This window comes from Erigeron canadensis, chromosome 6 (assembly GCF_010389155.1).
Source record: "Erigeron canadensis isolate Cc75 chromosome 6, C_canadensis_v1, whole genome shotgun sequence".
Classification (NCBI taxonomy): domain Eukaryota; kingdom Viridiplantae; phylum Streptophyta; class Magnoliopsida; order Asterales; family Asteraceae; genus Erigeron; species Erigeron canadensis.
Genome location: NC_057766.1, coordinates 27,764,095 through 27,792,047, shown reverse-complemented (window position 1 = coordinate 27,792,047; position 27,953 = coordinate 27,764,095). Strand labels below are relative to the sequence as shown.

General features: G+C 32.7%; 4 protein-coding genes and 1 long non-coding RNA gene across 6 annotated transcripts; 2 read left to right on the top strand and 3 right to left on the bottom strand.

Annotated features, from left to right (window-relative positions):
* The first annotated feature begins 3,674 nt into the window (after positions 1-3,674).
* Positions 3,675-8,221, top strand: LOC122602820 (sucrose synthase 7-like). Its single transcript, XM_043775420.1, has 14 exons — positions 3,675-3,949; positions 4,251-4,405; positions 4,492-4,684; positions 4,769-4,887; positions 4,965-5,277; positions 5,689-5,862; positions 5,941-6,057; positions 6,162-6,328; positions 6,420-6,644; positions 6,736-7,302; positions 7,380-7,518; positions 7,620-7,702; positions 7,799-7,822; positions 7,906-8,221. The coding sequence occupies exons 1-14, from the start codon at positions 3,713-3,715 to the stop codon at positions 7,919-7,921; spliced, it is 2,529 nt and encodes an 842-aa protein (XP_043631355.1). The 5' UTR covers positions 3,675-3,712; the 3' UTR covers positions 7,922-8,221.
* Positions 8,222-8,249: 28 nt separating this feature from the next.
* Positions 8,250-9,183, bottom strand: LOC122604611 (beta-1,3-galactosyltransferase 6-like). The gene has a single exon (XM_043777488.1). The coding sequence runs from the start codon at positions 9,181-9,183 to the stop codon at positions 8,281-8,283; it is 903 nt and encodes a 300-aa protein (XP_043633423.1). The 3' UTR covers positions 8,250-8,280.
* A 1,281-nt stretch (positions 9,184-10,464) lies between these two features.
* Positions 10,465-16,216, bottom strand: LOC122602821. Of its 2 annotated transcripts, none has more exons than XM_043775421.1 (11): positions 15,773-16,216; positions 14,067-14,169; positions 13,900-13,913; positions 12,576-12,800; positions 12,069-12,140; positions 11,890-11,973; positions 11,571-11,609; positions 11,321-11,425; positions 11,080-11,245; positions 10,816-10,925; positions 10,465-10,732 (listed from the first exon to the last, which is right to left on the bottom strand). In XM_043775421.1, the coding sequence occupies exons 1-11, from the start codon at positions 15,983-15,985 to the stop codon at positions 10,646-10,648; spliced, it is 1,218 nt and encodes a 405-aa protein (XP_043631356.1). In that variant the 5' UTR covers positions 15,986-16,216; the 3' UTR covers positions 10,465-10,645. The 2 variants fall into 2 exon arrangements, with proteins under 2 accessions (XP_043631356.1, XP_043631357.1); XM_043775422.1 differs by lacking the exon at positions 15,773-16,216 and adding an exon at positions 14,306-14,398.
* On the top strand, positions 15,881-16,359 carry LOC122602822. Its single transcript, XR_006324405.1, has 2 exons — positions 15,881-15,969; positions 16,204-16,359. It is a non-coding gene; the product is annotated as an uncharacterized LOC122602822 (long non-coding RNA).
* A 7,739-nt stretch (positions 16,360-24,098) lies between these two features.
* Positions 24,099-27,744, bottom strand: LOC122605462 (NAC domain-containing protein 86-like). The gene is made up of 6 exons (XM_043778418.1): positions 27,588-27,744; positions 26,135-26,412; positions 25,679-26,008; positions 25,038-25,484; positions 24,816-24,891; positions 24,099-24,699 (listed from the first exon to the last, which is right to left on the bottom strand). The coding sequence occupies exons 1-6, from the start codon at positions 27,742-27,744 to the stop codon at positions 24,125-24,127; spliced, it is 1,863 nt and encodes a 620-aa protein (XP_043634353.1). The 3' UTR covers positions 24,099-24,124.
* Positions 27,745-27,953: the final 209 nt, after the last annotated feature.

The window sequence follows — 27,953 nt, the reverse complement described above, 5'->3', positions numbered from 1 at the left end:
GTGTTGTTAAACACTTAAATAATGATAATTAGTTATACAATATGTTAGTTTATGGACTTCTTAATGCATCAAAATGAAGTTTTTAAGTATTCTCATTGTGTAATATTTTAAGGGTGAATGTATTTGATTCTTAACCTAATATACAATATACATATACAATGGTGTAAAGAATTGATGTAAATGTTTTGATTTAAAGGGGGTAATATATATTTTTATAATATAAGGTCTGATGGTGTAAATTAATATTAAGAGTCGGTGGTGCTTATATTCATTAGGGGTAGTTTTGACAATTTGTGTGTTTCATTTTTCTTAACTTTAAACACGGGCTATAATTTCATATAATGGTACAAATTTATTTAATATATTTTAAGAAAAAAATAAATAAGCTTTCTAAAATACTAGACGGATGCCCGCTCGATGCGACGGTGATGGTGATAGCGACGAAGGTGTGGCGAGACAGTTACGGTGACAGTGGCGTGGTGGTGAATGTAAATTATTCGATGTAACAGGGGTTAATATGGTTCTTTAAGGGTTGGAGGATTTATGCTGTAATTTATTTCATTAAGGGTATTATAGATAAATAGGTGAATATGTTTAAATTAGTGAATAAATAAGAAGGGTAATATAGTTATTTCAAAATCTTAATTACTTAAGGGGGAGAGGATAGTTTGCTTTATAGAGTAATATAGATATAAATATAGATATAGATAATATTATATAAAATATAAATTATCATAAAAATATAGTTAGGATGGAATAGATAAATACGGTAACAACTAATATAATAGAATTAGAGTTTCGGCTATATTAGGTATTTAAATCAATATATTAATTAATTAAAAGTTTTAGATATTTATGCTATCTAAAATAAATAGAATCACTTATTTATTTATTGAGTATAAGATTAAAAAAACATGTGTCGTATCAATAAATCGTCACGTGTCGATAAAAGATGTTGCAATTTTGTTTTAGCATATTGGTCAAATAGTAAACAATATAATTACTATTTTTTTTCTGAACATACAGCATGGATACAACATTAGGAAAAATTCACCGTATAATGATAAAACCTTGAACGTAAACTAGATAACGAGATATTGGCCATGTTCTAATTTCAACTCATATACTTACCTATTATGTATGTAGATGGATATTTTTTTTTTTCTATTTTTCGACATTTTTTTCATATATAATAATAAACAAGATAAAAGATATTAACAAAATTTTTTCTAATTTTGATAAACCATATATACAACTTACATTGGTCTTAAAATTAGACCCAATTTTTATGCTTTATGTTGTTTTAAACAATCTCATCAACTAAGATTAAAATAACATTATCAATTATATTAAATAAATACTACACACAACAAAATATTTTTATTTAACAAAAATCAATTTATGTATATGTTGCATTTTACCCTAAAAGTAAATCAATATTTTTAGAATTTTATTTTGTAAATTTTATTATATTTTATAATGTGTCCTCCCGCGTTTTACACGGCTTCATAATCTAGCACTCCGTATAAAAAAACCCTCAATTTTATTATAAGTAAAGTTGAAATAATTTTAGTCCTTAAAATAAAATGAAAATTTAAGATTAAAATATTAGTTCGAATTTTAAAATTATGATTTTAATTCAAGAGTTAAAGATAATCCAATTTTAATTATATAATAATGGCAGCTAAACTAATACAAAATATTAAGGCCCTAAATTTTGAGGGCCTAAAGTGATCGTCTAGTTCCATAATATTGTTGAGTCACTCATGTTAAAGAATAAAGAGTACATTATCCATGTGGGTGACATTGTTTACATCATGTCTAACACTCGTAACTTTTAGAGGTAGTCATATTCTCATAACATTTTTTAATCATATACAATAAATGTATTTAATTTATTACATAATATACATATACAACTGCATAAAATATAAGTTGTTATGCATGATTATATGATATCGTAAAAATATCACTTTATATGAAATAAAGTAATGCTTGAAGCCTTGTAATGATATCCTTTTTATATGGAAATTTGATCATTATATACTCCCAATTATCTTTAACAATTATATAAAAAAAAGTGTGATAGTGTTATTGTGTTAAAAAGATTATTAAAGAATTTTTCAGAAGGAGGATATATAATTAACCATCACTCAATATTTAAACAAAAAGTATATATGACAATATAATATTATTAAATTATATATCTAAAACATTTAAAAATGTTTTGATAATATGTACTAAATCTACTAATAAAAACTAGATATTGGACCCGCGCGTTGCGGTTGCCGATTTTTACGCGATGAACTAACTTTTGCACCTAAATATATGTCAAATATTCACACCTAAATTTTTTTTAAAAAAAATACAAATAAACATGCAGCAATGTACATAAATAAATGCAAAAAAAAATAAGATGTATAAAAACATAAATAATAACTATATTAATGCATTAAATGTTACATGAACGTAAGATGTAACGATGATGAAATTTATTATATTTTAAAAAAGACGTTATATATATAAAAAAACAGACAACAATAACCAAAAACAAATGTTTAAACGTAAAACCGTAAATATGTAAAATTTGTTTGATGAAAACATGAGAGCCCAAAACTTGAGTGTCATGAAAATAAAAAGAAAACTTTGATAAGGAGAAAACTTTAAAAGATAAAAATTTTACGGGCTTAAAATGAAAGTTCGTAAAAATTATTATGTGCAAAAAGAACTTGTCCATTTCATGCATAAAGAACTTATAAATTTGTATAGGTTTTTATTTGTATAAGTTTTTAGTATATGCCTTAAATGTTATATGAACGTAAGACGTAACGATGCTGGAAGTTATTATATACTAAAAACGTTATACATACAAAAAGACGATTAAAAATAATCAAAACCAAATGTTTATAAGTAAACCGTAGTTGTGTGAAATTGTTTGATGAAAACATGAGAATCCGATGTAATGGCCGTCAACGCCCGTTGGAGAAAAAAACCTACGTTTGTAGCAACTTTTGTGACTACACTTAATTAATGGGCATTAAAGTTTTTTATTGTTTATGTTTTATCTATGTAATACATAGTTGTATCTGAAGCAATAAAATCTGTACTATTAGCTACAGTTAAAGTTCTGTCAAGTAATGTAACATATGTCGATAACCGTTAAAGAAAAGGACTTGTTTTGTAAAAGATTTTGTGATAATACTTAACGACCGTTAAAGTTATTTATTGGGCTTGTTTTATATATCCAATAGACACTTGTACCTTATAGGCTTATATGCATAAAGAATTTGTAAAAGCATATAGCTTTTTAGCATATATATAATTTTAGCATATATATATAATGTATGACAATACTTGACAATCAGTTTTTAAGTTGGTCAAAAAAGAAACATAAAAAGCAAGATTCATTGAGAAAATTATATCATAGCTAGGAAACTAAGGAATAAAACTTCCTTCTCATTACAAAATTCGTTCCTTTTGACAGAAATCTCCACATTTCCTTTGACCTTCATCATACATTTCTGGAAAACCATCTCTTCTTAACAATTCTATATGATTGACAAAACCATAAGCAAAGTAATCTCCTAAAAAATGACCAAACTAAGAAATCTTAATGCCTATAAAACTCACAAACTTCTTCAAGATGAAATATATATCAAAGCGTTTACGTTGCATTGTGTATTGATAATCTCTAGTAATTCAAGAACTTGTCATGGCTTCTACAAACATGATTATGAAACGGTCTGAATCAGCTGTTGATACAATGCCAGAAGCGTTAAGGCAGAGCCGGTATCATATGAAGAAATGCTTTCTAAAATATGTAGACCAGGGAAAGCGAATGATGAAACTCCATCATCTGATGCAAGAAATGGAGACTGTTATTGAAGACAAAGACGAAAAGGCTCAGCTCTTAGAAGGCTTACTAGGCTACATCTTGTGCACAACTCAGGTCTGTATATATATCTGTTATAGTAGTGGCAACACATGTTAGTTAACATGTCAATAAATCATTTTTTTTGTAAAGGTCAAAAGTCAAACTGGGCCGGGTTGGGTTGACCAAAAATACGAGTACTTTTTTTCATCCAAGTATTTAAATCCTGTAGAGTACTCCACATCTTATTTACTCGTATGTATTATATATGCACAAAAACTATATAGTTTGAATAGTAATGGTAATATGATATCTTGAATTAAAATAAGCAACCTTGACTTCTCAACATATTTGACCCTGATTTCTTTTTAATTCACAGGAAGCAGCCGTTGTTCCTCCTTATGTTGCCTTTGCTATAAGGCCGAATCCTGGTTTCTGGGAGTTTGTTAAAGTCAACTCCAATGATTTATCGGTTGATGGGATCACTGTCACCGAATATTTAAAATTCAAGGAAACGATTGTTGATGAGGCATGGTATGTTAGATGTTACTACTGCGGTTTCCTGAATCCTGAACATTCGTTGAATGCTTAATCATGTGCTTATAATGCATAATTTTCAGGGCTAACGATGAAAATGCATTGGAGATTGACTTTGGAGCAATGGACTTCAAATTGCCAACAATGAGCTTATCTTCTTCGATAGGAAATGGCGTTAGTTTCACATCAAAGTTTATTACTACTAAGCTTTATGCTCAATCTGGAAGCCAGCAGATGCTCGTTGATTACTTACTCTCGTTAAATCATGAAGGAGAAGTATAAACTAACCCGATCCTTTTTTTATTTTTATTTTTTACAGTATGTTTAAGATTTGTAACCATTTCAAAATCAATTATGCAGAAACTTATGATAAATGACACACTAAACACGATTTCAAAGCTTCAAGCGGCTCTGATAGTAGCTCATGCTTCCGTTTCTTCGTTGCCCAACGACACACCATATCAAAACTTTGAGCTCAGGTAAAAGTTCTTAAACTTTTTGTTGTTGGTCTCTTATAAGTTGAATGCTCGTAAACTTAAAGCCATGATGTATTCAGGTTCAAAGAATGGGGTTTCGAGAAGGGATGGGGAGACAATGCAGAAAGAGTGAAGGAAACCATTCGATTTCTGTTGGAGGTTCTCCAAGCACCTGACCCTGTAAACCTGGAAAAGTTTTTTAGCAGAGTTCCATGCATATTCAATGTTGTGTTATTCTCGATACATGGGTATTTTGGTCAAGCTAATGTTCTTGGCTTGCCCGATACTGGTGGGCAAGTTGTTTACGTTTTGGATCAAGTTGTGGCTTTGGAAGAGGAATTGCTCCTTAGAATTAAGCAGCAAGGGCTCAGCTTCAAACCTCAGATTCTTGTGGTGAGATTGATAGTTTTGTTTTTCTTGTTAGAAACTTAGAATTAAGTAGAGGTGGAAATATGGGTCATTCAAGCGGGTTGGTAATGTGTCTATATGGGCGAAGATTAAACAGGGTCACGGAACCAGAACTATTCTTTGGCCATAATATTTTTGTATTTTTAATGCAGAATTAGGCTTCAGACATTTGATTATATAAATTAGTATATCAAAAATAAGTGTTTTTAACGTGATTTAGGAGGTTTTATGCCTTAAATTAGCACTTTGGGTGACTTCTGAAATTCATATTAAGCTATTTTCGTTATCTGGAAGCTCTGGATAAACCCATCCATAATTAAATGGACTGAAATGCCACCTTCATAATTAACTATCTTCAATGTTTACGAACTTGAGAACATTGTTGATCTGAACCAGGTGACTAGACTTCTTCCTGATGCCAAGGGGACCAAGTGTAACCAGGTGATGGAACCAATTCTCAACACAAAGCATTCACACATTATTAGAGTCCCTTTTAGGACTGAAAAGGGTATTCTTCGAAAATGGGTGTCTCGGTTTGATATTTATCCATACCTTGAAAGATTCACTCAGGCATGCTCCCTATTTTACTTCGTGTTAAAGTTCATATTTCTGTTTCTCTATATTAATCAGTCGAACCAAAATAAACAGGATGCAAGTGAGAAGATCACAGAAATTATGGAAGGGAAACCAGATCTTATCATTGGAAACTATACTGATGGAAATCTAGTAGCATCTCTTATGGCTAACAAACTTGGTACTACATTGGTACGTCTATATTTTTATCCTTCCAAAATGTTTGAGCAAACCGCATAATTATAACTCTATGTATATATTTTTTAAACTGATCATACATTTTCATGAACGTAAAGGGAACGATTGCACATGCTTTAGAGAAGACCAAGTATGAAGATTCTGACATGAGATGGAAGCAGTTGGACCCAAAATATCACTTTTCTTGTCAATTCACAGCTGATATGATTGCAATGAATTCAGCTGATTTCATCATCACTAGTACTTTCCAAGAAATTGCTGGAAGGTTTGATATCTACTTAAAACAAATCCTGCATTACTCTTATTTCATTTAACAAAAATGATGGTTTTGAGCCTTTTTGATGCTTGATTTTCAGTAAAGATAGACCTGGGCAGTACGAAAGTCATGAAGCGTTCACACTTCCAGGACTATACAGACTTGTTTCAGGCATCAATGTCTTCGATCCAAAGTTCAATATTGCTTCTCCAGGAGCTGATCAGACTGTCTATTTCCCTTACACCGAGACACAGAAAAGATTCACTTCATTTCGGCCTGCCATTGAAGAATTACTCTTCAGTAAAACTGAAAACGACGAACATATGTAGCTTTAATAACTCAGTCCTATTATCATTTTTGTGTTTGACTATCTGTAAGAGTGTTCTAACTTTTTGACATTGCTATTGTGGAAACAGTGGATACTTAGAAGATAAAAATAAACCGATCATCTTTTCAATGGCAAGGCTCGATACTGTGAAGAACATTACAGGTTTGACTGAGTGGTATGGAGAGAATAAGAGGCTCAGGAGCCTGGTTAATCTTCTTGTTGTGGCGGGTTTCTTTGATCCAACAAAATCAAAAGATAGAGAAGAGATGGCAGAAATAAAAAAAATGCACTTGCTTATAGAGAAATACCAACTTAACGGTCAAATAAGATGGATAGCAGCACAAACTGATAGAAACAGGAACAGTGAGATTTACCGATTTATTGCTGATTCAAAGGGTGCGTTCGTACAACCTGCTTTATATGAAGCATTTGGGCTCACAGTTATTGAGGCAATGAACTGTGGCTTGCCAACTTTTGCAACCAATCAAGGTGGTCCAGCTGAGATCATTGTTGACGGGGTTTCTGGATTTCAGATCGATCCCCATAATGGTGTCGAGTCCAGCAACAAGATTGCTGACTTTTTCCAAAAATGCAAAGAGGATACTGGATACTGGAATATAATCTCGGATGGTGGTTTGAGCCGTATATATGAATGGTAAATATATATATGCAACCCTTGACACATATCGGAATAAAATTCTTGATTACTTAAGAGTTCATTTTGCATCTCAGCTACACATGGAAGATTTATGCAAATAAAGTGTTGAATATGGGTAACATATACTCATTCTGGAAACAGTTAAACAAGGAACAGAAAGAAGCGAAACAAAGATACATTGAACTGTTCTACAATTTACATTACAAGAACTTGGTACTCGTGTTTGCTAAATTTTCTTTATCACTAACTATCATGGTATAATAATCTGAAAAAAGGTTCCTTAATACTTTTTTTTTCCAATGTGAATGTCACAGGTTAGAACCGTGCCCATTGCTACTGATGAAGCTCAATCTGCACCAGTTTCAAGGGCAAAGCCTGCAACACAAGCAGTAGCGAGGCAAGTTATAGCAATGAGTTTATTTCTTTTTAAAAGTTTTATTCAAGTTTTTGTAGTTAGGTAGCTAACAGATGAGTTTCTTTTCTTTTGTAACAGGCGTACGCAATCCAGGTTACAAAGGTAAATAAAAAAACCGTTTTTACTAAATTTGGTATTTGGATAGTATTCTTTAATTCGATTTTTTTTTTCTGGATTCATATCAGGCTGTTAGGATCTTAAAGAATTGATGGCAATATATAAGCAACTCATGATTTCAAGATCACGTCACTTCATAAGCTTTGTTCTACCTGACCCGCTAGCTTTGTTCTACCTGACCTGCAAGGAAGACCGGATGCAATTTGTGTACAGGAATTTGTTTAATTATTTGATAATACCATTCAAGTTAAATACTAAGTAAATGTATAGCTTGCATTGAGCTCGAACATGTATAAGTAGAAAGTAAATAAGGAAATTCACATCCTGTCTATGTATTCTTTTCTGTAGAAATTGTTGCAAATGAATAAAAACTCTATTGATCTATGCTTCTTCAAGCAAAAAGCGAACCGAGTTTACATTTTGAAAAGTTGAAAATCAAGTACTCAAAAGTCCAAACCATGGTAAAGTCTGGACAACTTAAGTTCCTTGGTCACGTTAAAATACCGAATCACTGCAAGCCAATGCTCCCATCTTTTGAGCCTGTGAACTGCTATTGTTTCAGGAATAAGCTCATGTGAGCATCTTCCGTTCGTGCCTGGATAATCATACATAGCAGGCTTATTAGAAAACCTATTTCTTGCTTTCCTTCCTACATCCAACCATCTTCCAACCAGTTTATCCTCAGGGCCAAAAGTATCGTTTTTAGGAATATTCGAGTTTGCAATCCATTCAACCAAGTCCCACGACAATATAAACCCCATTCCTGACATATAAGACACAAAAGGATTCATACTTTGACAAGGAATCACAAATCCATAATACAAATCCAATCTTGGAAGTGGCTGCAGTGATGTTGCCAGTGGCAAAAGCCGCAAAAAGACATCATCATCTGCCTTCATGACATAATCATAAGGTTGAGATAGAATGTGAGGAAGTGAAGAAAAGTATGTATAAGTTTTCCCATTGTTCATGTTTTCGGTACAATTGAGAATTATAATATCATTGAATCTGAGGATCTCTAGGGATATTAGAACTCTTTGTTCTGTTTTCGTGAGGTTACAGAACACAAACTTGATATCTATTTGGGCTAAGGGAGAAGATTGGATTCCATAAATGAGGCGAAGGAAATGGCGACGATCATAAAGATCTGCTCTAGTTAGGATTCCTATAAGGAGGCTAAATTGCTTTGTTGATGCATCATTATGGACATTTATAAACGGGGTTTTTAGACATAGGTTGAAGATAATGAAGATCGACACGATGATAGCTGAAGCCATTAAAGGTAACATAGTGAAAACGAGCCGTTTCTGGTTCATTTTAGGCATGGATTTGTATGAAGTCACCATGTATGTAATGATACATTAAGGTTCATTCAAGAAATTATGTAAACTAAATATTGTGAAACTTTTGGGAGCTTTTTTTGTTGAAGCTCATGTTATTAATGCATGAGATTGCTTATGTGCTTATAGAAGCTAAGCTTTTCATTAGTTTCATCATTTTACATATGGGAAATGTGTATTAAAAGTAGTGTTTTCTGGTGCAAATTAAAGTGAAACTTGAAGAAATGTTGTTTCTCATTATTCTTGTGAAGGCTGTGACATAGATCAAGAAATGTGTGAGAAAATTACATGTTATCCCTCTAGGCTAACATGAAGTGCAAAAGCTACTCCAAATATTTCTAAAGATACCTATGCCAATAATTGAACCTTGAATTTCTCTCCAAAAGATATAAATCTCTACCAAGTAGGCTAATCCAACAGACCGACGTTGGTTCAATGAAATTAACTTGAATTGGCATATTAATATATTATGGGTTTAGTATCTATTATTGCTTCTAGAGGAAGACATACAAAATCAATGTAAAGAACAAGGACCAAAAACGTAACTTACTTTTACTTGTGCTTTGCCTTCACTGATTTTGGATTCTTGTGTTCACATGATTCCATCCCTACTAAAATAAAAATGGAAAATGCTAAATGAAGCCCGGACAAATAAAATATATAATTCTTTATAGTTCAAGATTGTTAACTAAGTTTATCTTCTACTTTTTGATTTTGTTTTTCTAGTCTTCACTAGATGTATTAGATTGGAGTAGAAGCCCATCGGTTTTTGAAAATAGAAATGTAGAAAAGACGGATTTTATGAGAATATGAGGTATATAAACGGGTTCCCTAACCCAACCCTGGTCCCGAGCACTAAATCATTACTCATGTTAGTCGTCATTTGTGTATTTATTTCCGTTAGGGCTATGGGCCTTTTTTTACCGACTCATCTTGGGTGCTTGAATCGTTAGGAACGGCCATATATGCAACAACATTAAAGATAAACAATGATTAAATTGACAATTAAAAGTTAACTTGTAAGTCATTAAGTTGTATATTTCTTATAAATTGTGAAAAGCTGCAAATGTAACAGAGGAAGTGTGACAAATGCATATGTAGCAAGGCTAAAATCACAATATCTGCAATCTGCATAGTCTTGAAGGATAGTGCTAATCACAAGAGCTCACATAATTCTAAAATCATCAAGGACTTCTTGCATAATACGGACTTTGAGACTCAAAATCGCTATCAATTAAGTTACTTCATTTTAGATCAGAAACTGATATATATTATACAAGTTGTACGATCAGATAAATGATAAATATACTAATGAACATATCCTTGTCTACATTTGTAGTGGAAACAAATTACTATAATTCGACTCTCACAATTGCTACTAATAAAAAGTACTCGTATTAATTAAGGTAACACACCTCCTAAAAAAATCAACAGCTTTCGGGATACAAAAAGATAAAAACTAGCTTTTTTATCCGCATGCTACTATAGTTGGCTCCTGAGCAGTTAAAGTATCACGAGGGCAGCTTTCAGGACCAAGGGTTACCGGAAGTTCATCCTGCATTTTGGTGGTATGATCAAGAAAAACTGTAAGACTGAGTATGACACAATAAAACAATTGACAAGAAAAAATTCAAGTACCTTTAGGAGGTTTCTGAAGTAAGTAGTTGTATAGTTCCCCGTTGGAAACAGAACTTCTATTAGATCCGCCAGGACTAGTTGTGGTTGGGACACTGCTCCATCATACCAATCTTGAAAACAGATTGGGGAAACATCAACAAAATTTGAATATCGTACAATAAAAGATTGTTTATTTACTTATTAATGAGCCAAAATGAGCATGTTCTGTATTTAGACAATTCTTAACCAACCAACAATTAATTAAAAAGCTTTAGTGAAACATACCGAGAGCCATATCAGTTGAAAGACGTTTATCATGTCTCCAAACGCTTTGAGATGAAAGAAAAGCAAGACAAGATTGATTCTCTATGTCGAGGTTTTGCAGAAACAAAGTTGAGTTGTAGCCCATCGGGTCTGGAGTTGCTGTTCCATCGATTACTACATCTACAGTCTAAATTTTTTCAAGAAATAAGAATCCGAGTATAAGCTAGTTTGAGGATGAGTTTGAATAAAGAGTGATACTTACACATAAGATAGCATTAAGTTGTTCTAATTCTTCGATAGAGGATATGTTGTATGTTGATTTGTTTATAGACTCGTCCAAGTTCTCTCCTCCTGCATCTACTATATACTGTTTTACAAGTACCAAAATGTTAGATTCTTTTTTGGGTATCAGTTTCATGTGTGATTAAATTTATATGATAGCAAACTACATAAATTGAAAAGACTTTAGCTTAATTTCTTATATATTATATTATCATCTTCAATAAGCATACCTTTAGCTTGTATGCTTCTTTTGTGAAAGACCAAGCGCCCTACACCAAAAGAAAGATGAAGATAGAGTAAGTTTTATTAAAGATTCATCCATAATCATCAGTCCCCATTTCATTAGAACAACATTATTGAATTTATCAAATGCAAGAGACTGATCAAACTGAAGTAGCCAGCAAGTTTTTTCTTAAACTTTGAAAAGTTCATAACATTATCAAGTTAACAACACTTGTGATACACATATGGCAAGATGCATTTGGTAACGGTGTGTTGTATTTCTGGTGATGCTAGATTCTAGAATTGGCTTTTTCTAGATATACATACATCATTGAACTCCATCCAAGCCACTATCGGCTTGAGCTTTTTGCTTGCTGTCGAATTCACCAAGCACATGTAATTCTTTTTCACCTGCATAACCAAATATATCAACAATCATCAAATGTGACACACTAACCATTCATAACAAGAGGCAGTTCCCCTACTATGACTCTTTTATTACTTACGGCATCATAGATTTCATTTGCTCTCACTTCCATGTTGGCAAAAAGTCCGAGGTACTTAATCCACTCTGCCCTCTAACAATTCAAACAAAGTTGATCATTAGAGATCTAAAGATTGGGGAATCAAAGGAGTTGTAAACATTTATCGGCTGTTTGGCATTGCATTTTGAAAGTGATCACATGATAAGGAATAATAACAGAGGCTGCTAGGGATAGAATTTACAATACTGCAGTGTGAAACTCATAATAATTAAGTAATCAACTGTATTATTCGAGTGTTTGACAACTTATATTTGAAATTTACCGAAATATAAGCATAATACTAAAATAATAATAAGCGCTTTTGTTTTAGCTACTCCAAACTGATCAATTTTTAATCCGTTAAACAGAATTCGGTTCACTATACCCTGAAAAGGTAATTATATGGGACTTGAAAACACAGTAATCATATTACCAATTTTAAAATGTAATGCCAAACACCCCATTAAAGATATAGAGAATGGAAGTTACTTGGAGAGGAGCTTGCTCGCCGATGGGGACATAGCTAACATAATTGCATGATTGAGTTTGTTGATTAGAGCTATCGCCGATAAAATGTGCTGTATAATGAGAAAATTGTTGTGGTTCACTCTTGTTGAGCATTTGAATTTGTCCTTCATTGTACAATTTAAGCAAACATGGAGAAGCTATCATTTCGGATGTCATGCCTTTCATGCTTGGCATAAGTCCTAGAAGCTGTTCATCGGTTTTGCAATCCAATGGTTAAACGGCGACAAGCTCAAAACAGATGCATATATAGTTTAACATATGTTACTAGCTAAGAACCTTATTTCATGTACTACCTAAGGCACAATGTGTATGAAGACTAGGATAGTGAGACTCACTTATGCAGTCATGTTGCCGTCGATAACTATTTGGTATAGTTTACTCTGCTATTTTTACCGTGAGTGTATAATTAGTATTCGTCGATTGAATGTTTAAGGAAACATAGGAGTTCTAATATTCGGTTCACTTATAATTGCAACTTAAAGCAGCATGGTTGGATCAGTGGTAAACACCATTGCCTCTGGAAACAGAGGTCATGGGTTCGATCCTCATCCCATGCAAAGGTTGGAGGGCCTTTTTCTACCATTTAGGTAGAAACTGGAAGCAGCCTCTCTACTTAGGTAGAGGTAAGGTCTGCCTACATCTTAACCTCCCCCATACACCGTCAAGGTATTGGGGCTCAAAACCCGCGGAAGGCGGCACTGAGCAGTTACTTACTCTTTTTTTTTAATAATTGCAACTTAATGCATCTATCTTCTTAATTAAGAACAAAATAATAAAACTTGTAAGTATAATCAATAACCTTCATAGCTCATAACAGTTTAGTGAAAATACTTTAATTTGATCTAAATAACTTTTATGAGATGTCATTTTACACAAAACATGTTAAAACTCTAAAATGTATGTAGCTATGTAAGTGTGTGAGTTTCTCCTCAATCACCCAAATGGTTAAAGACTTAATAAGAGAGAACCGTGTGGACTCGCATTATATGTACAAGTTTGGGCCAAAACTATTGGCCCGGTTCAACCTAAATGATGGGTCACATTATTTTCTCAGAAAGTTATGTATAGTTTTTGTGAGATAAGGCCCACTAGCCCAGAGCACAGCTCATCGATGTGGTAATTTGGGTTTTTTTTTTTTTTTTTTTTTTTAACTCTAAGCATGCATATAAATGGTAACACAAGGTTCATAACAATATTCATATGCCGCATATTATTAAAAAAAATGTGAGTACATTTGAATATAGAGAACGTACGATATAACTTACAAACAAACGCATAATCTCACCTCAAAGAATGAAACTGCAAAAAATCCAAAAGAAAACAATGATAAGTACACATATTGTTGAATGGTTGATATGTAATTCAGTTGTTATCTTCTCGTATTATATACGAATCAAGCATTATAATCTTATAAATGTTATCTTTTAGCATATAATTAAACTAGTAACTAACCTGGGAAATAATTAACATCCAAAGAAAAGTTTGATAATGGAATGACAAAGGATTTGATCCTTGGTGTACAATACTTGGTCTTTGTAGCCATCTTTGAGTTATCCTGCATCATAATATCACTTATTAATTATTAAAAGTAACATTTTAATGCCTCGATGTTTTATTAAACTACCGAAATGTTAAGATCTTGTCACATTTATAAGTTAATATATATCATCTCACAAGAGTGAAATTTGTACTTATGGGCTGCTGAATAAATCATCCAGTGCTCGGAGTTCACGTAAACAACATGATTGTAAAAATTTTGATATTTAAAATTCATCAGATACTGAGATACAAATACTTGGTTGTATGTTTGCTTCCAAAAGAGTATTAACATATGGATAACACAAGTTTCTACATTGATTTAAGTTAGTGGTTCCAAGTGTATTAAGTTTTTTTTTTTTTTTTCTTTGAACAAAAGTCAATGAATTTTATTAGAGAAGAGATGAAGCATAAAGTTTGGATACCCGTGATCAAGTACCCGACAAAGTGGGGCGAACTTCTCACTATCTATTTTACTACAAAACAAAACAAATTCATGAATTGACACATTTACCCTATCAAGTACGAGTATGAGAATAGTTAGTAAAAAAAGAAGAAAAATATCAAGCCCAAAAATCTTTGTATACATCTAGTATATATAGTAGGTGAAAGTATGAAATAATGTGGTAAATCATTGATTTTAGATGACCATAAAAAGGATCTTATAAAATCATATTTAAAAGTTGGTGTTAGATAGGTTTTGAGATTGTGTTTCGGTAATAGATCACAAAATTATTGTATTTGTAAAACGATCCTAATCAAAAAAATAGTATTTGACAAAAAATATAGTTGAATAAAAAGTTAACGCGCTATGAGACCTGATTTTTGTATGAATTCATTTTGAAAACGCAAAATCCATTTACGAGACAACGGAACACCCCTGCTTAGCACCACAAAATATTTGGAGCTGTTTATGCGATTGGTGGCCATACTAAAGTACAAGGGTGGAACTATGAAGGGACATGAGACTATGATAGGAGGGTCCCCAAAGTTTTCGTTTATATTATATGTTTTGATATAGAGTATGAATATTTATGTAGATATAAACAGTTGCATTTCTACATGTTAATTGAACTTGGCCCTTCAAATAAATTGGTTAATGCTAATGTACTATAATAATGATATATTTTACCTAGAAATGACTTTTATTTAAACTGCTAATCAACTAAGTAGTTGAGTGTTCAATTCTCTAACAAGATATGTTGAGAAGATGAATCATGATTGTGTGACTTCTCAATCTTAAAAAAATGTAATGATTCTACTATTTTCATGTCGACAAATAATAGGTTGATTAACAGACAAAAATAAACCAATCAGAGATTAACTGAATATGACAAAATTCCAACAAAAATCTCCTTGTCCATCAAAACATGACTTGGACAGTTAAATATGACCAATGCTAAATATGTATAGTTTTTAAGCTTAAAATTAGGCCTAAATATATGACTATTACATATTCACATTCATAAATACCTATATACCATAAGAAAGAGAAAATGCATAATACAGTTTCAACGTTCAATTGATTAGGCTTAAAGCCTTATGCTTTAGGCCTATCTATCATTTCTCTTTAAAAATATATATACGTTATGTATAATGCAATGCTTAGCAGTTAATGATACCTGGATTAGGAGGTAGCTCTTGCCGTCGAGGTCATTTTTAATGACTTTGAAGGTACTACCATAATATATATGATAATAAGCAGCATCTTCTACCCTCGAAATGTTAGCCGGCACTTTGACAGAAGCCCCCTCCACCATTCCTCCATTACCAAGAAGCAACAAGCATCCCAATGCCGACGCTAAAACCGCCATATAAGGTAACATTATGTACATATATAATAAGTCTAAGTACTCACACCCTCTTGTTAAAAAGAAATATAATGTGATAAGCCAAGAGAGAAAATGACTTGTGAAAGAAAATTGTAAGCCTTTAGAATTTATGGATGCTAGCTTAATGAAGGAATGTGAATGAAAGGTCTCATGATTTTCATATAGTTGGGTTGGTCTTTTTTGTATGGGGTTATATTATAAGTATTAATTTTATGATTCAGGCAAAGGCGAAGGAAAAGAGAAGTGGGTGAGCCAGTGTACATATTGCCCGTGATCGGTTTAACATTTGTTTATAAAGAAATTAAGAGTTTGTCTTTATGTTATGGACTCTTTGTTGTTTGTTTTGTTTCTCTTATTCTCATTCACGTTCTTTAAAACTAATGCCCATGCTTCTACTCCTAATAAATTTTAATGTATTCATTATGTTTTATTAGGCCATAGTGATGTATCAAAGTTCACACACATATCATTAACCAATTTGGTTGTACATATATGCAATTATGCATTCTTTGCCACCTTCAAGGTCCAATTAAATGCAATTTTTGGAGAAAGAATTCCTTACTCCAATTTAGATTTCATAGTTTGATTTTTCAAATATTTTTTCTATAACTCTGACTTTGATTTTTTTATTTGTGTAATATAATTCTTGATGAAATTATATCGCCACATCTTATATTAGGTTTACTTATATGATTTGCAAATCGTGTATATGTTTTCGAAAGAGAGTTATGTATGTCCTCTACGAATTTGTCAATAAATACTCTCACTGTCACATGCCAATCATCCAAAGCAGTATGAATGTATGATTAGTGGAACTGGGTCCATTTTGTAAGTGTGTGGAATGATCGTCATGTGAAGGTCGGCACAATTATAACAGAATATAGTAATTATTTTTTCAAGCCAATGCTCTTTGTCTAGTGATACAAAATAGAGCTCTTAAATTCAAACTTGAATATTGAAGCTGAATTACTAACTAAGAAAAATCGACTGAACAAAAAAAAAAAAAAAATTCTGCTCAAGAAACTTAGAAAAATCGACTAACTAAATATAAAGTTTTGTCATTAAGAAAAATAACTACTACCCGGCCATAACTCAATTGAGTTTTTAAATCTATTTTTCATTGTGTCAAAAGTCAAAAGATACACATACACATACAAGTAGCTTGAAAGTATCCATGGCCTTTTATATTTGAAAGAGGTAGAGATAAATAATTCATGTTATCATTTTTTGTACACTAAATTAATCCACAACTTAACCTCTCCATAATTGTAGACGATCACAATGTGTGGCATAGCCTTTTCAATCACCGGTTTTTTTCTTTTTCCCTTTTACAGAATATTTAACTTCATTCTTATTAATACATTATTTTTTTAAATTTTGATAGGTTGTATGCATTAAATTTGAGTTTCATCACATTCATGAGGGTCACTCTCAAGAGAGTTCGACTTTTCATCCATAAAAGTGATGTGAAGAATTTCCTCATGAAATTTCCGTCTTACAAGTTACATCTGATTTTATACCAAGTTATAAAACGCATTAAAAGGCCCAACATTGATAATGAATTGGCCCACAACCAGTGCCAATATCATTTGGGTTGAGTCCATAAGAATTCAGGCAGGCCCTAACAAATGTAATGTTAAAAATTGTATTAGACATCAAATATTTCGGTTCACCTAAAGATGGTTAGAGGAATAGAGGGTACTCAGGGTCGTTTGGTTTGCAAATTCTTTTACTGGAAATTGGAATATCTCAAAGAATTTAAAATTCGATAGAATTGGAATATAAATGGATTAAAATATGAAGGAATTGAAATTTAATTGAATTATAATGTTTTGTGTTTGGTTAAATGAAATTGAATGTAATTCATAATATTAATTATAAAATAATAATAACAAAAATTATAATATATATTTTTCAATAACTACTATTAATACTTTTTACAGAATAAACTAATTTATGTAAAATATTTTTAATTTTTATAAAATAATATATTTTTATAGAATAATATTAAGTTTTATAAACTAAAGTTAGTTTTTTAATAAAACTTTTTTTATTGAATCGTAATAAAATTTTTTATTAAATAACTAATATTTTTATACAATAATATTATTATTTATAAATACTTTATTAAATATTATTTATATTTTTGTAGAATAATATTTTTAATAACTTTTTATAAAATTTTAAATAATTTTTAACTTAACTATTAACAATAATATTAATAATGTAATAATAAGAATAAGTATAGTTTTATAAATATAATAAAGTTAACAATAATAATAATGATAATAAATATAGATTTGAAATATAATATAATAACTTTAATATTTAAAGAATAATTATACTGTAAAAGATTTTGTTTTATCAAATTTATATTCCAATGAAATTTCAAACTTTCCATAAAAATATGTGAAGGAATTTTGAATTTCATCCTACGATGGAATTTGAATTTCATCCTAATAATAATGATAATAAATATAGTTTTGAAATATAATATAATAACTTTAATATTTAAAGAATAATTATATTGTAAAAGATTTTGTTTTATCAAATTCAAATTCCAATTCTAATTACAAACGAACAAAATAACTAATGGAATGGAATTTGAATTTCATTCTGCCAACCAAACAAAATATGGAATGTAATCCAGATTCCAATTCCATCAAATTCCTTAAAATTCTGCCAACCAAACACTCCCTTATAGTTTCGTCGCTTTTCTTGTTGCTTTGCTGTCGCTTTTCCATACTGGTCGAGTTCGTCGCTTAACCGATGAAGTGGTGACAAGGAGAGAGTGCGTACATCGGTACGTGGGTCCCTAACCAAAAGTTTTTTTTTTAATCTTTTTATATTTATATATGATTAGATAATAATAACAAAATATAAATCAATGGCATGAGAAAGGGATTAGAATGTGACGAGATTTGAAAATCAACTGTGATATAATGAGGTGGAAATAAAGTTTGCCAAAACTGGTTTGAAGTGTATATCACTATATATAAAGAGCCGTCTTATGACCCATGACTATTTTTCTAGAATTTTGTGTAACACCCCGAGCTAGGCTCGAAATACTACCGAAAAGATATAGCGTATGCATGGGATTATCGTAGAACGTGAACTATATGAAAATTAAAGGGATTCGGTGAATCCATCATCAACAAACAAGTACATAAAGCATAATGCAGATAGGGGCAAATGAATCCTTGATCCATGTAAGACCAAGCCCAAACTCTAGCGCAAGCATCCATCAAGCATCACGTCTTGGATTCACAAGGTTACTTGAAAAGTGTACTACACAAGGTCATCACTAGGTTGGTGAGTTCGTAAGGGCGAATGACGAGGATCTAATGCCAAAGCCATTCACAATATGAACTAAGCTAATGAACAAGGAACACACTTACAGTAAGTCCTTAAAAGGTGCAAGTACTCAATATAGGTTGGCTCGTAGCGCAACCTGGACCCACATGTATCCATTGCACAATCATACCATAACTAGAACACACATAATGCACAAGAACACAGAATGTCGACATCAACAAATATCCATCAAGTTCTAAAATGCCAGACATGTCCATCAATGTCCCTCAATTGTTCTCGTGTCATCCAATTGTCATCAAGTACGTATAGCACCCGTTTATTGCACATGCACACATTGTCCCTCTATTGTCATCGATATTGTCATCAAGTACATAAGTACCCGTTTAATGTCATCAAGTACATAAGTACCCGTTTAATGTCATCAAGTACGTAAGTACCCGTTTATTTGTACATGCACACATTGTCCCTCTATTGTGATCGATATTGTCATCAAGTACATAAGTACCCGTTTAATGTCATCAAGTACATAAGTACCCGTTTAATGTCATCAAGTACGTAAGTACCCGTTTATTGTCATCATGTCCATCAACTCAACCATGCACAATGCACATACATTTCATACGACTTTACATTTAAGGAATCTTAGATGTTTGTATACAGGGTCACCCGCAGCCTTCCCACCACATCTCCAACTCATTAAATGTATCATCGTCTTCCATGTATGTACAACTACCCTAATCATAAATAAATCAATCATACTCAAACAATACATAATCAATCAATGTCCATAAATGACCCTCACATATGTACTCACATAATGAACTACACAAGGTATTTAGAATACGCATAGTAAACAAGAACAAGTAATAATGATATCAAGAAGTATCTAACAAGTTCTATAATGCCCAACAAGTCTATCAATGTCCCTCAATTGCACTCAATTACACGTAATGTACCTCATTGTACTCAATTGCGCGTAATGTACTTCATTGTACTCAATTGCACCATGACCATCAATGTCCACCCAGAAACAAACACTATGTGTATATACTTCGTATGATACTACTTTTGAAAGGCCTTTGATGCTTTTATATAGGGTCACACGCAGCCTTCCCACCACATCTCCAACCTTTCGAAGGTATTATCGTCTTCCATATATACACAACTAACCTAAAAGTCAACCAAACACGCACATACAATAATCATATAACAACCACGTATTTACACGTTAACAATTCCATCAATCAAACAATGTCATCACTTAAGACACTCAACATATGCACAATCAAGTCATGTCATCATCAAGGAAATCAAACGTATGCTCAATTGAACTATGTCATCAATCAAGGCAAGACATAATTGCACGAACAACAAGTTAACACACAAAGGTTGTACACTTTTCAGCCCGAATCTCAAACGAGTAGGGAGCTACGAACTCACCTTGATCGGCAATAGCAAGTTAATATCAAGCTACGAATGCCCAATGGTCGTCCAAAGTCCACAACCTAACAATATATGTCACAATACAAGACATGGTCAATACTAGTTATACTATACCACAATTTCCCCTAAAGATGTTTTATAAGTCATTCGAGAACGTTTAAATGACAAATGAAGAGTTTTGGTTAGACACGGTTCAATGACTTAGCACTAAAATTCCACTTGAAAATCAAAGTGTTTAGAAATGTGGTTAACCAATTTTGTTAACCTTACTATGTTAATATAAGACCAATAAACAAGTTTTGGATCATTAAAAGTCGTCCGATAACCGAACGAAAAAGTTGGGGAAGGAACAGAAATACTGCGGGCGCTCGCACGGTCGGCCGTGTGAGCGTCTGCAGTACAGGAAAAACTGGGCACATAGCACGACCACAAGAACGGTGCGTCTATCTGAGCGGCCGTGCTCCGACTGGGCAGATTCTTGACTTCAAGATCGACTAAGGAAGCTCCAAGACACATTTTTATGCATAAATCACCATATTTTAACATCATTGAACATAACCCATATCATAATTTTGATTCATAACATCAAATCTTTGCTCAAATCCATTTTGACCCATGTCAAAACCCTAATTGAACCCTAATTCGTTTTGACCCGATTTGTGACTCCAATTTACTTGAAATCAACTAGAACAAGTTAATAAACATAAAATGATGATTTTGAGTCAAGTTTAACTTACCAAAACTTTCACTAAGTGATAAATCCGAATTTTGAGCTAAAGGAGAAGTTTCTTGCACTTTGATAACCCAAATCTTTGCTAGATGATGATGATAATGATAATAACCCTTGAATCTACTAACACTTTCACTAATAACAATGTTTGGATGCAAGAATTTTAGAGCGAGATATATGTGTTTGTTTATGTGTGTTTTTCTTGGAAGGGGAAAGAAAGAGAGAAATGATAAGAAATGAAATGGGTGGAGGAGGAATTGGAAGGGGGGAGGCCGTCCTAAGTTCCAAAAAGGGTAGGCTCCCGCTCCGCCAAATTCGACGAATAGCAAATCGTCAATCCTTCAGATGCCAAAACCAACCCACAACATAACTTAACTTAATGACCTCGACTAACACATACGTCCCAAATTGCACGACAAATTGATCTATATGTACACATTGCACTTAATGAACTTCAAATTGCACTTGAACTATATTAACCAACTCGATAGGTAGTTAAATTGTACATATGGTCAAAAGGTCAAGAACCACGGTTGTTACATTTTGTCAACATCTTCTAAACCTGTTATTATTTGGTTGATTTCAATTGAACCACCTGTCCAGAAATTTTTTTTGAAACAGTGATTTGGGGAGGGTATTTTGTCAAACAAGTTTTCGAAAAAAAAAAATTATACAACAAGGTAAACCGGCTTTTGAAAAACCGGGTTCAAAAAAGTAGCCTCGAAACCGGCTTTTGAAAAGCCGAGTTCGAAAAAGTACACCCGAAACCGGCTTTTCAAAAGCCAGGTTCAGAACATTGTCAGGTGAACAGGACGCAACAGACTAAAGCTGAAAAGGGGCTGACGTGATGTGACCAGGCGATGTGACTAGACTTCGAACAAGGCTTTTCAAAAGCCGGGGTCGAATAAAAAAAAAATTGCATGCATTTTTTACCCATCGAGCTACTAATGATTATATATACACATACATGATTCACATAGCAAAGCACGCAAATATAATTTTCATAAGCAAAACAGCAAAATTCAAAACAAATTTACCATCAACAAAAGCAGTATTTTCATAATCAAAAATGGTATCCGTTAACGTTAGTTGTGTTCCTAGAAACCCAGACTTGTTGTGGTTACAAGCTCCAGATGAGCATCGCTCATACAACATCTCCCATGACCGTAATATGGCAGTGTCACGTTGCAGAAAAGGTGATGGCGGGCTGGCTAAAGTGATGAAGTCAGGTGTGCCCGAGGCAGTTCTTGTCCATGTCAGGAGGTGATGATGGGTCAGATGACGAAGAAGAAGCCATAAGTTTCCCTTTAAAAAATAACTTATACTGATATACTTTTGTAAGTAAGTTATATTATATATAGTTTTACGAAAAAGAAGAAGCATAAGCCGAACTATATATATATATATATATACTACTTTCGAACCCGGCTTTTGAAAAGCCGGTTTTGAAGTTCAAGCCATCGACCACTGTAGCTATTTGTCATCTTGTCTGTGTCTTGTCACATCACCTGCAAGTTCTGAACCTGGCTTTTGAAAAGCAGGTTTCGGGTGTACTTTTTCGAATCCGGCTTTTCAAAAGCCGATTTCGAGGCTACTTTTTTGAACCCGGCTTTTCAAAAGCCGGTTTACCTTGTTGTATAAATTTTTTTTTCGAAAATTTGTTTGACAAAATACCCTCCCCAATTTACTGTTTCAAAAATTTTTTCCACCTGTCCACCATCAGCGACTTTGTCAACCTTCACACTGCTGTTCGTTTTTTGGTTTTGACCATAGTACTTTTAAACTTCAAACTTCCTATAATTTTACCTATATATTGAACACTTCAAACAAATTGAATTATACCATCAAAATGACAAAGTTTTAACACAAACACATGACGTAAAACTTTATCATTAATTACATGCATGAGAATCCAAACTTTACGCTTAAAAAACAATGTGAGCAAAGTATTTCATAATTATTGACTACATCCCCAAACTTGCAAAACGTTCATTCTACCTTTAACGGATTTTCTTCTTCCCTTCTACTTCAATTTGCAATGGTCTTGTTCTTATTACCACCTCTTGATCCTTCTAAAAATGTCAATTTACTAAGAACTAAGCTTTGGAGCTTAGCGAGCCGCGCGTGCACCAAAGAACACACATAATGCATAGACTAGCATGAACCTTACATACGACACAATATATGTCGCATTTTCATGTTAGCTGACTGCAATCTTACCAATTATTACATATATATATGGATCCATATTATTTCGTTCGCTACAAAATTTTGAGTCGCCACCCAATTCATGAAGTCCATAATTAACTTCAAAGTATGAATATATATATCACTCATATTATTTCATATGATGTTAAATTGATAATCGTGTGGCCGGATATATTAACAATATCTTTCTCAAAGCCGGTAGTCATTTTGAGATCGGTTAACTTGTAAATTAAATAGATCAGATAGTTAGATTAAACAAAATACGAAAAATGAAGAAATAAAAATAGTATAAACTCTATAATTCAACCCCGGATTATATCTAGGGAAATAAGCTTAATTTTAACTTTTACTATAAGTAAGTAAACAACTTCACTCGATCTGTATGGTTAGAAACAATTAATGTTACAAAAGATATAGAAATAAAAAAACACTTAATTAATTTGTCATTAGTAATTTTGATGAACCCAAATGGTAGAAACTGCCAAAGCCAAGGTCACACATGGCCATATCACCTTCTCCAAAACCAAACTTGAAATGCTCCATCCTTCATTTATTTCCTCCTCTTCATCTCCCATATTAGGTGAATTCGCATCATTAACTTCGAACTTCATATCATCGTCGACTTCTGTTGATTCTTCAAGATAAAAGCAACATATCAACAAAAGGGAGACCAAGTTCACAATAGGGCTCGTTGTCCTCTTGGTGGTCGTTCCCAATGGTTTTGAATCCGTATATAGTTTGAAATCATCATATATCATTCCCGGGTTCAGTTGCACCTTGACGGTTTGGGAAGGGGCTATTTGATGAAAGAAGGTTTTTGAAACTTGTTGGGTTGAAACAATCAACCCATGACTCACTTTGGTCTTCTCATAAATTTCGTAACTTGGATTTGTGAAGTTTTCCAGATCGCCTTCATCTAAGAAGTCGTCGCCTGTGTTGTTGTGATCTTCGATGGCATTTCCATTTGAGAAGTGGTCTTCTGTGTTTTCCAAGTTGTTGTGGTGGCTGCTTTCTCCTGCAACTGTTTTAAAAGTGAAATGCATTCTATAGCTTAAAATATAAATATGTGCATATATATATATAAGATAACTTTTTGGAATATATAGTAATTGAAGTTTATTATTCATGAATTAGTACCTTGAACTTCATGTCCTTCCTTCTTAAAAACTGGTATATGATCCACCGGAACAGTCTTGTAATCGTCCCAAAAGGTCTGCGATTATCAAGAAAATTTAATGTAAATCTACGGCTCTGAAAGCTTTATATATATATAGATATAATTAAAAGCGGAATAATTAACAATCTAGTTTCCTATGTCTAAGAAACTACTACCAAGAATTTGTATAGAATGTAAAATACCGTTTCAAGATCCTTGTTAGACATACCAACCCATCTCAAATTCTCAGCCATTCTCTCAGCTCCGAGTTGTTCATCGCTTCCACCAACCTCAATCGACCTTATATTTTGTTCATCTCCCATGAACCTAAAGGATCCCATATCTTGCATTTGATTGTTATTACTAGTAGTCAGAAACGAGAAGTCGTCTTGATGACCAGAAAAACTTCCACCCCAAGTGTTCTGATTTATGAGATCCTGAGAAGCTTGAGCAACCGAAAGGATTTCTTGCACTATGTCTTGTTGAGGAGCATTATTTGAAGTTGTGAATTCCTGCATGTTGTTGTTCATCTGTTGCATATTCATCAATTCGACATAGCTTGTAGTCTCTTGTTGTGAGAAATCTTGTACTTGTAATGGAGGCATTGATAACCTTTGTTGCAGCCTTGCACATTCCATTGCTATGTCAATCTGAGAAATTATAGGGAAATATCATATAATAAAAGTCAATAACATACTTAACATAGTATGGGTTTGATTCTATGGTCCAAAAAAAAAAAACTTTGAGGGCATGTTTGGTTGCAAAACTAAAAAACATTTTCCACAACCAAACGCAAACTGATGTTCTGGTATATATGTACATGTATGTATGTGTTTAGACATACCTTGGATGGGGAATAAGAGACATTCCCAAAGTTTGTGAAAGATGGACTTGGGAAAGTAAATGCTTCTTCGGATAGATACTGCATCCATCTCCCATCACTTGTTTCACTTGAGATATATGGAGATCCATGGTTTATATTAGACGAAGATGAAGCCATTGGTGTTGGATAGTTGCTTGTCTCCATATCTTCACCACCTCTTCCTCCCTCTGAATAAAGGTCCATACTTGATGAGTGATCACTGGCTGTCGCGGCATAATGTACACCAATGTTCGTCTTTGGAGCATTTAAACTCTTCTTAAACACGCGACAAAGAGAGTAAGCATCCTGCAACTATTTAAATCCAAAACATAGCATATACCCCATGTTACTTTTACGATAAAATTTGACATGATATTGATGCGAGGCGAAGATAATTAATAACTAGATTACTATATATGAAGAAGAAGGTTTACGTACCTTGAGACCAGATTCACTTTCGCATTCTTTCTCATCAAGGCGGTACTCGTGCATCACCCAATCACTACGAGCACCATGAGGGGCTCTCCCTCTATAGTAAACTAGGGTTTTCTTCATCCCCACCGCCCGTGAATGTGAGTTTACGTTCCTGTCCTTCCCTGTTGCCTTCCAATACCCACCTTTCGTGGCTCGATTTGTCCTAGATCCGTTTGGGTATTTACGATCTCTTGGACTAAAGAAATACCATTCTAGATCTTTGCTTGGCAATAGTGACTTCCCTGTAAATAGATATGAATATAATGTTATGTCTTCCTTTAAATATTCTTGGAAAAGGTTCCAAAAACATCATGCAAACATATAGAAACTAATTGCTTCATGATAAAAAGCAAAAAAAAAAATAAAAAATTAACATAAATATTATAAATTATGCATGAAAAATGTAACATGAAATAAACAAGGCTATACTATATATTTCTATAGATTAAAACATTTGAGGAATTTGATTTGGTGTCAGAAATTAAATAAAGAAAGGAAAAGTTGGTAATCATATCTGTCTTTGAAAGAAATGGTAAGCATAGTCAAGTTCTTTCCTCTTTAATTTTACCTTTTGACTTTAATCTTGTCAGCTAACTAGTAAAATTTTGTTCTTATACGAGTCTAAAAAATTGTAGGGGCCACCTTAATTCTCCTTTAAATATTACTTTAGCCTAATTTAGTAATGATCATCATGATCTTATCTTCAGTTTTTGATCTTAAAAGTTTCAATCATCTTTGACTGGTCTTTTGCACATATATATGCCAAATAATTTTTCGAATCAATATATCTACACATATATATATATATATATGATATGAATATAATGAAATGCATATATATTGAACATAGTTCATAGGTTATTATGGTTATATAGCCAAGAACAAAGTTGAAGCATGCGTAAAGATCATTGAAGAACCTTCATATATTTTTTTGCCTTTAGCAACAAAAAAAACAAACAAACAGAGATATCATATAATAAAGAACATAAATGAAAGAACCTTTGACAAGAATCTTGATTTAGTGATCACTTCCCTTATACATAAACTGTTTATGAATCATGATCATATTGCTTTTTTATCCGCTTTTATCTTTTATAATTTATTGGTGTACAAATGTGGAAATATATAATATAATTTGTTAAATATAGATGATTTGCATAACATGTTATACGTATCAAATTATAATGATCATGTAATCATGCAAAATCATAAATTATATATAGAAATTAATGTTACTAATAAATTAACACTAGCTATTTTTTAGGTTTTGTTGTTTTGGTTTTTGGTATAATTATATTTCATAAACAGTACGTGTAGCATTTAGAATATATTTTGTGATACTTGGAAAAATCAGAAAGCAACCTAATTAAATTGCAATATATAGATGCATATAATTAACTTATATATATAAATATACCTGGTAAATCCCAAGGTTCGCACTTGTAGAGATCAACTTCAGGGATAACTTCGAGTTCAATTTTATGCCCATTAATTTTCCTCTTGAGGTAATAAGCAACTAGCTCTTCGTCGGTGGGATGAAAACGAAAGCCAGGAGGCAATGAAACTGGGGCCATCTATATATATATATATATATATATATATATATATATTTATGCGTACGATGTCTAGCTATGATATATTCTTCCTAGCTAGCTAGAATCTTGAAATCCTGATCTTCTTTTGGATATAAGCCGGCTCGAAATGGGCAAATGGTGTCTCTGCAAGGTATTTATGAGCTTGTGTTGTTGTCCCTAGAATGATCAAATTAATATGTAAAGGGACA